Source organism: Cebus imitator, unplaced genomic scaffold (assembly GCF_001604975.1).
Source record: "Cebus imitator isolate Cc_AM_T3 unplaced genomic scaffold, Cebus_imitator-1.0 Scaffold57, whole genome shotgun sequence".
Classification (NCBI taxonomy): domain Eukaryota; kingdom Metazoa; phylum Chordata; class Mammalia; order Primates; family Cebidae; genus Cebus; species Cebus imitator.
In genome coordinates, this window is record NW_016107372.1 from 7,436,749 (window position 1) to 7,445,986 (window position 9,238).

Genomic DNA, 9,238 nt, shown 5'->3' on the forward strand with positions numbered 1-9,238 from the left:
ATATTCCATGGTGTATATGTGCCACATTTTCCCTATCCAGTCTATCGTCGATGGGCATTTGGGTTGGTTCCAGGTCTTTGCTATTGTAAACAGTGCTGCAGTGAACATTCCTGTGCACGTGTCCTTATAGTAGAACGATTTGTAATCCTTTGGATATATACCCAGTAATGGGATTGCTGGGTCAAATGGAATTTCTATTTCTATGTCCTTACAAGGAGTTTTATACAAAACGTTTGCCTAATGCTTTTTTGTGTGTGGAGAGGGCCCATAATCCTTATAATACTCTCAAAGATGCCTCAGAATCCCCAAAAATGTGAAAAATCACTGCCTAAAAAATGCCTGCTACTACATGGAATTTGCTTCATATAGAGCTCATCCTTACCTAAGGCTCCCTCCGCCTGCCATGTATCTTAGTGATGGCAAGATCAAGGTTATCAACAACAGGCAAACACCCCTCGGTAGTTTCTCTCTCAGTTGAATGTCTGGCATAGTAAAATTCCATCCATTGAAAACCTTTCTTTAAAATGTTTACTACAAATGAACGCACAGCTTGAGATACTTAAAATAGTACCATATAGTTTAGAATCAAGCAAAAAAGAAAAAAAACCTCAGATATAGTGTGTGCCACATAAGCATTTCTGTTATGTGCTAGGCCTCTCATAATGGATTTGTAGAAAATGAGACAGAATCACAGTCATGCCCTAGTTTATGGTGCTCCTTTTGACCGGTGTTTTGGAAGCGTGATAGTTATCCTGTTGTAAATAGCTTTCCTATTTTAAATAGTAGTTAACCTGTTGTGTATAAATTTCTGGTTTTCCACAAATATCTGTGGCCACAAATTGAGAAAGTCATGAGTTGTAACGAATAATGTATTTTCTAAATTTAAATGTACTACTGCCACAAATAACTGTGTTTCAGATTATTAAATTACCACAGTAATTTAAAGTGAATCATCCTCTTCATTTATAGCTAAATTTTCTAGGCCAAAAGAATCATGGATTCATTTCTTGTATTTGCTGTCAGATTTACATTGTTTTCAGAGATATTTCATAAATAACTATTATGTTTCAGAGCATTCTTGCTGTTTTCAGTAGTTAGCACTTTTTTTTTTTTAGACAGTCTTGCTCTGTCATCCAGGCTGCAGTGGTGCAGTGACGTCATCTCGGTTCACTACAACCTCTGCCTTCTGGGTTCAAGCTGTTCTCTTGCTTCAGCCTCCCAAGTAACTGGGATTACAGGCATGTGCTACCACACCCAGCTAATTTTTTTTGTATTTTTAGTAGAGATGGGGTTTCACCATGTTTGCCAGGCTGGTCTTGAACTCCTGACCTCAAGTGATCTGCCTGCCTCAGCCTCCCAAAGTGCTGGGATTACAGGCATGAGCCACTGCACCCGGGCCCATTAGTTACAAATTTCACTCTTTGACACTATTGTACCTGATTATATCTACTTGTTTTCATGTGCGTCTGCCCTACCAGCTCTTACCTTTTTTTATTGCCAGTTCCTGGGATCTTGTTTGATATAGCAACAGGCACTCAACGAATTCTTGTTAAATGAATGAATATAAACCTTGCCAGTAATAACAGCTGTTTTAAACTTTTCCTTCAATATTTACATATTGCATGATTTTCAGTTGGGCATTTCCTTTCTTATAGTTTTAGGTGTATGCTTATTCTCTTTAAAATGCATGTTTTCTAACTCTGACTAATGCTGGCATCTCTCTTATGAGAGGATTTTCAGGTGATTTCTGTTCTACATCCTTGACTGTGTCTCCTCAGATACGACTTTGACACCCAATATGCTTTCATTGGTGATTATTCTGGACAGATCACCCTGCTGAAGCTTGAACAGAACACGTGTTCAGTCATCACAACCCTCAAAGGACACGAAGGTAGGCTATATTATCACCCAACAGTATTTTTGCCTAACTTGGGCATCCAAATTCAGTTCTCCACTCTGTGTATTCATGAATGCTGTGTTCCTCATGACCTGTCAGATTTCATTTTGATTGGCCAGGTATGGATTTACTGTGAAAATTAACTGAAGGTGGGGTGATGGGCTTATTTCATATTGTTGAAATCCCTTCTAAATTGCTTGTGTGGATAATAATTTCTATGTTGCTTACCTTTTTAAATTAAGTTATGGCCGGTGTGTTGGCTCACACCTGTAATCCCAGCACTTTTGGGGCCGAATTGGGTGCATCACTTGAGGCTAGGAGTTTGAGACCAGCCTGGCCAACACAGCAAAACCCCATCTCTAATAAGAATACAAAAGTTAGCCTAGCATGATGGCACATGCCTGTAATCCTACCCCCAGCTACTTGGAAGGCTGAGGCAGGAGAATCGCTTGAACCTGAAGAGTGAGACTCTGTCTCAAAAAAAAAATAAAAATAAAATAAGTTACTGTGTTCAGAAGACCTTTAAAATTACTTCTAAGTAGTAAGAACTTTGGAAGAATTGTTATTATTACTTTAAAAAATTTATCAGTTTCTAAGCCGCTGAGCAAGATCTGATAAATACAAATATAAGAAATGTATGGGCTGGTTCAACCACTGCTTGGGAAACATACTCTGGGTAGGGACTGAGGGAAAAGAATGACTGGGTGGAATTGCATTTCTGTAGTGCAGTGAGTAGGTGAAGCTCTGTGGAGGGGTTTTAAAAGTCCATTGATTGTATTGAGTGACTTGCCATGTACACATGTGTAATAAAGAGGTTTCACTGGATACTGTGTTAGGCCATTCTTGCATTGCAGTAAAGGAATATCTAAGACTGGGTAATTTATAAAGAAAAGAGGTTTAATTGGCTCGTGAATTTACAGGCTGTACAGGAGGCATGGCACCGGCATGCTTCTGGTGAGGGCCTCAGGAAGCTTATAGTCATGGCAGAAGGTGAGGCATGAACAGGTATATCACATGGCAAAAGCAGGAGTAGGGGTGTGGTAGTGCCACACACTTTTAAACAACCAGATCTCAAGGGAGCTCATACACTGTCTCAAGGAGAGCACCAAGGGTATGGCACTAAAGCATTCGTGAGAAATCCACCCCCATGAGCCAACTACCAGGCCCCACCTGCAACGTTGGGGATTACAGTTTAACATGAAATTTAGAAGCCAGGCCCAGTGGCTCACACCTGTAATCCCAGCACTTGGGGAGGCTGAGGTGGGCAGATCACTTGAGGTCAGGAGTTTGAGACTAGCTTGGCAACATGGCGAAACCCTGTCTCTACGAAAAATACAAAAAAAAAAAAAAATTAGCGGGGTATAGTGGCTGGCGCCTATAGTTCCAACTGCTCTGGGAGGCTGAGGCAGGAGAATTGCTTGAACCTGGGAGGTGGAGATTGCAGTGAGCCATGATCATGCCACTGCACTGTAGTCTGGGCAACAGAGGGAGACTCTGTCTTAAAAAAAAAAAAAAAAAAGTCAACGAAATTGAGAGGGGACACATGTCTAAACTATGTCAGATGCTAAGCTGTAATGGATTGTAGTTTTCATACAGATCACAGGATCAAATTCTAATACGTGTCACAAAGTATAAGCTTTGAGGCCATCTGGTTTATGGAGAACTGGAGAATTGCTGAAAGAATTAATGATGGACTTACTTATGACTACAGTTACTGTGTTAGTTTTAACAAGTATAATAAGTGTACACTATGCTTTCTATGTAATCTATTTAGGTGAAATAGAGTATATCAGATCAAGGACCCTATAGGGGAAAAAGAAGAAAAGAGAACAGCAAGTTAGAATAGATTTGGGCAGGAAAGCAGAGGCCTGTGAAGAAACCACTTTCTGTTTATGACTAATTCTCTCATGACCCCCACGCTCTTCAGTTTTTCAGGCTTGCTAAGGGCAGAATGGGTTCCGGTAACTACTTAATAGTTTTCATGTTGAAAGACCGTATTTATCTGCCCTTAGGCCTCTAACTGAAATGGATGGCACATAGATTACACAGGGTCAAAAGTCATGTGAAACTAACCCCTGGAGTCTTTGCAGAGTATTTCTTTGTTTTTCCTTTGTTCTGTTTTTGGAAAGTGTATGTGAGAAAGTAGTGTGTGTTTGCTTTTGAATATGGCATCATTAACTTTCTGTATACCTACCAAAATTATTAGCTTGTATGGCTGGTTCAGTTTTACTAAGTTGATTAATAATGTTTTTTCTAGACAAACAGCAGTCAATGAATAAGGAAAGGATCTACTGAAAGATAAACCTGTAGAAAGAAAGAGTTCCCCAAGGGTTTCAAATTTAAGTTAGCCAGTATAAAGTATGAACTGTGAGGTTCAGATTTTTCACTTAAATTACTTGACATAATTGTGTAGTGTCCAACAGACTTTTTTCTGTGGTACTTAATTTTCTTAAACATAGACATCTTGGGGTAAAATGCCTGCAAGGACCCAGAGACCCAGAATAATCTAGATTTTTTATCTTGTGTAGGATGGACATGGTAAACTTTACTGGTTTTTCTCATTAAATATTAGTAGCATTTTTTTCTTCAGAAACTTCTTCTGAACATTTCATATGTAGCTACTTTATAATTTTTTTTTGCCAGAGAACAAGGAAAAACTTCTTTTACAAATCTTTGTACTCAAAGCAGGTTTTTTTTTTTTTTTTTTTTTTTTTTTTTTTTTTTTTTTTTTTTTTTTTTTTTTTTTTTTTTTTTTNTTTTTGAGACAGAGTCTCACTCTGTCACCTAGGCTGGAGTGCAGTGGTGTGATCTTGGCTCACTGCAACCTCTACCTCTTGGGTTCAACCAATTCTCCCACCTCAGCCTCCTGAGTAGCTGGGATTACAGGCACCCACCACCATGCCTGGCTAATTTTTGTGTTTTTTTGTGTGTGTTTGTAGAGATGGGGGTTCACCACGTTAGCCAGGCTAGTCTTGAACTCCTAGCCTCAAGTGAATCGTCTGCCTCGGCCTCCCAAAGTGCTGGGATTACAGGCATGAGTCACCATGCGTGGCCCCAACTAGTTTGATGCACAATTGAAAATTCTAATCTTACAACTGTGGATAATGGTGCTGTGTCTTCTGTATGACTCATGATAGTGTGGTTGAATGGCCCATCAAACACCATGAAGGTAGTACCATTTGGATAAAGACTCAGCTGGTCCTTGTTTGGTCTTCAGCTGTCAAATGTGTACATCCTGATGTAGAGTTATATTTTATCTCTTCTCTCTCCCCTCTCCCCTGCCTCCCTCTCTCTCTCACAAATCCCTAGGTAGTATCGCCTGCCTCTGGTGGGACCCTATTCAGCGGTTACTCTTCTCAGGAGCATCTGACAACAGCATCATCATGTGGGACATCGGAGGAAGAAAAGGCCGGACGCTCTTACTTCAGGGCCATCAGTGCGTGACCACTTGTGGGGGTGGGGAAAGAATCCAAGTTGGTGGAGAGCCAGGGAAGGGCATTAGTAGTCTGATTAATATCACTCTCTGCAAACTTTCTTCTAAGATGGCAATTTGATAGGGCTCAGTTCACTTTTAACTGCTGTCTGTCAGCCCTGAGTGTCTGATGTTTATTAGCAAAAAAAAAAAAAAAAAAAAAAAGAGAGCTTTCTTCCTTCTTAGTCCAAAGAGCACTTGCCACTTTGTCTTTCAGGGAGCCACCCTGCTAAAATATCTGAGGAAGGCAGGCATAGGATGGAGACACAGTGAGGTCTTTGACCATGGAAGGGTGCATGTAACATGACACTATTATTGAGCTGGGAGCCTCTTTTTTTTTTTTTTTAATTCTAAAAGATACTAACTTAAGAAATAATGTCTTGTTTGACAGTGGAATTCACCATTGTATATTTAGGATCTTGCCCTCTAGCCCTGAAAGAAAAAGAAAGACCGTTTCATTCTGTTTTCCTTTCTTTCTTTTTTGGCTAGGCTGCAGGTGTTAGTGTAATCACAATCAAACTGAAAATTAGCTGAGGAGGCATATTGTACATGAGTATAACAGGCCGAGAGCTTGTCTCCTGGCGCATCCTAAGGGGTAGTCTGACAGGCATGCAGGAGGGGACGGAGGTTTTCACCCCATCTGTGTGTATGTCTATGTGTGTGTGTGCACACTAGTGAGCTCTGTGGTATTTGACTACTTGTTCATATGAATTGTGTTCAGTAAGGGAATTATACCTCCTTTGTTCTTTTTTGTTTCTGAACAAGTAGGTAAACCTTATGCATCTGAAAGAGAAATCATGGTGATTGGTCCTGAAAACCACACCCCTCATCAAATTTCTGGCCTACAGTTCTTAATGACTGATTTCAAAGTAGTCGAGGATTTTATAGAAAGTATCATTCTGTATTATGAGTTATAAAATGCCAAGCAAAGTTTACACTACAATTCGTGTTACCATACTAAATAGTCGGTGGTAAACTACCACTTGCTGATTTTAATCAGGAGAGCGATTTGCGCCTAAATGAAGACAGTTTCTGTGTTTTTCCACGTGGAGACAAGTAACTGTTGTGTGTGCTGTTTGCAGTGACAAGGTACAGTCACTGTGCTACCTTCAGCTCACCAGGCAGCTCGTCTCCTGTTCCTCGGACGGCGGAATTGCAGTGTGGAACATGGATGTTAGCAGAGAAGAGGTAAGAGGCAAGGGCAAGTCCAGGCTGATCAGGAGAGACCCCCAAGAACCTGGCTTCTTGGTTTTTCGCCCCGCAAGCTGTAAATGCTGGCTCAGGTGCAGACAGTCCCAGCTTCTCCTTCTCCTGCCAATGGGTTATTTCTGATAAGGTCCTGTGTGTCATTTTGTACTGCTTCCTCTACTCATTTGAGTTTCTACCAATGACATGCAGTGTCTACAAACAGCATTTAGGCTGGTTCTCAACCTTGAGCAATACACTGAGAAAACACTTTGAGACAGATTTCTGGCATATCCAGGGATTTGGACTGCATAGAGGTCCTCCGAAGCACCATTGTGGTCCCGTAGCATTCCTGTAGGAAACCCTAAGAGGCACATCAGTGACTGCTATCAGGAATGTAGCTAGACACTTGACATGTTTCTGGGAAAATATATTTTCTTTTCTCTGCTTTTACTTCCTGTTGAGTTCTAGTTCACTGAGTCCATGTTGATATAGTGGGTTTTTTTCAGGTGACCTAATTTCTACTTGGTTGGGCCACTAACTAGTTGTTAGACCTTATTTGGTTAAGTGCTTTAATTTCTCTAAGTATCTGTTTCCTCCTAAAGTGGAATTGTAGAATGAAATGACTTCTCGGTTCTCTTCCAGTTCTTTAGACAGTCTAATTGTCTAAACAATCTCTCTCTGTCTCTTTTTTTTTGTTTAGACAGGGTCTTGCTTTGTCATGCAGACTGGAGTGCAGTGGCATGATCATGGCTCTCTGCAGCCCCAACCTCCCAGGCTTAAGCAATCCTCCCACTTCAGCTTCCTGAGTAGCTGGGGCTACAGGCATATGCTACCATGCACAGTTTATTTTTCAATTTTTTTTTTTTTGTTGAGACAGGGTCTCGCTATATTGTCTAGGCTTATCTCAAACTCCTGGGCTCAAGCAATCCTCCTGCCTCAGTCTCCCAATGTGCTGGGATTATAGGTATGAGCTACTGTGTATATCCTCTTTTTTAAATATTTTGAATAATGCTGCAGTGAATATTCTTGACCTTGTCATTGTGTGATTGATCAATTATTTATTTCAGATGAATTTCTGAAAATAGACCTTCTGGGTCCAAGGATATATACATTCTTAAGGCTTTTTATAGATGTCAAATGATTTCTAGTCAAGGTTTCCATTCTCATCTCTGCCTGCATTGGCATTATCTTTCTTTTCTAAGTGACATCTACAACTTACGATGTTAGCAAAAAGCGAAAAAGTTGATGCCGGAGAAGATTTTAGACCATGAGGGATGTTCAAGACTTACAGTTTAATTTCAAAAAAATTTGTTGGGCACCTACAGGGTGTTTTTACGGCCAGGAAACTTAAGTGAATGTATATAATAAATGGCTTATTGATATTGCATTGCAGTACCATGTATGATGTCATATATGTTACATGACATCATGAGATCTGTTCAGTGTCCTGTGCTTTATGGCAGCATATTGTTCAGTGTGCTGTGCACCACTGCAACAGACATTATGCGTTGATGCAGAATTCCCACCAGTCCCTGCATGTGTCTGCTTTGTGTTGTCTCTGATTGCATGTGAGTCTGATTCTCACTTATTAAACCTTCAGTTTTAGCATATCCCAGTGGAAGTAATCAAAGGGCTTTCATCTATTTTTTTTCACATGGTGACATTACTCATTTCCAGCCTATATGACTACTGTGTACAAAGATTCTTGCCCCCAAGACATTTGTAATTTAGTGAAAGAAATAGACTACCCTATAAATAATAAAATGCAGTCCATAACAGAGATGTACCGATTGTGAAATTTTTTTGTAAGTTTGTAAGACAAGTCAAATGGAGGAAATTTGAATTTCGTGTCTGCTGGTTAATTTCTCTTCTTGAATTTTCTAAAAATTATTTGGTAAGGCTTAGAATATTTTATCATTAGACACGATAACATTGGCTCAATACAGTAGGATGTGGCCAGGCGTGGTGGCTCATGCTTGTAATCCCAGCACTTTGAGAGGCTGAGGCGGGTGGATCACCTGAGGTCAGGAGTTCGAGACCAGCTTGGCCAACATGGTGAAACCCAGTCCCTACTAAAAAAATATAAAAATTAACCAGGCATGGCGGCGGTCACCTGTAGCTGCTTGGGAGGCTGAGGCAGGAGGGTCACTTGAACCCAGGAGGTGGAGATTGCAGTGAGCTGAGACCACACCATTGCACCCCAGCCTGGACGATGAGCAAAAATCCATCTAAATATGTGTGTGTGTGTGTGTGTGTATTATAGGATATTTAATACTATGTTTGCAAAGATTTCTTTGAACTGTGTTTTATATTTATCGGCTTCTAGTTATATGCACCAAGAACAGCAAGTATACTGTTCTGTTTCCTGGCTCTTGGCCTATTGTTTTTCAGTCTTCCTTTGAGAGAGCAGAAAACTCAGAGAGAGGCTGTATTTCCTGGGTGATGAGGGGAGGAGACCGTTGGTGCCCAGCACTGCTGGTGGCTTTCCCAAGAGTTACACAACTTAGATTTTAACCTGCTGTTTTTATCGTTGGTAAATTCTTTCAGAAAAAGTATTTAGAAAGTAGTAGTAGGATTCCTACCTTCCAAGTGTATCATTATGGAGCATATTTATATATCTAGAGAGAGAAAAAATAGTCCCATCAACCAAGGCGTTTCCTGTGTACACAAACTGCATCTGT

General features: G+C 40.4%; 1 protein-coding gene across 1 annotated transcript in view; it reads left to right on the forward strand.

Moving 5' to 3' along the window:
- The window catches only part of WDFY1 (WD repeat and FYVE domain containing 1), a 73,949-nt gene that overhangs the window by 45,436 nt on the left and 19,275 nt on the right, over window positions 1–9,238 (forward strand). Inside the window, exons 6-8 of the mRNA XM_017529152.2 lie at window positions 1,779–1,891; window positions 5,207–5,333; window positions 6,452–6,557. Of these exons, the coding sequence (XP_017384641.1) occupies window positions 1,779–1,891; window positions 5,207–5,333; window positions 6,452–6,557 (346 nt within the window). The remainder of the gene's footprint in view (window positions 1–1,778; window positions 1,892–5,206; window positions 5,334–6,451; window positions 6,558–9,238) is intronic.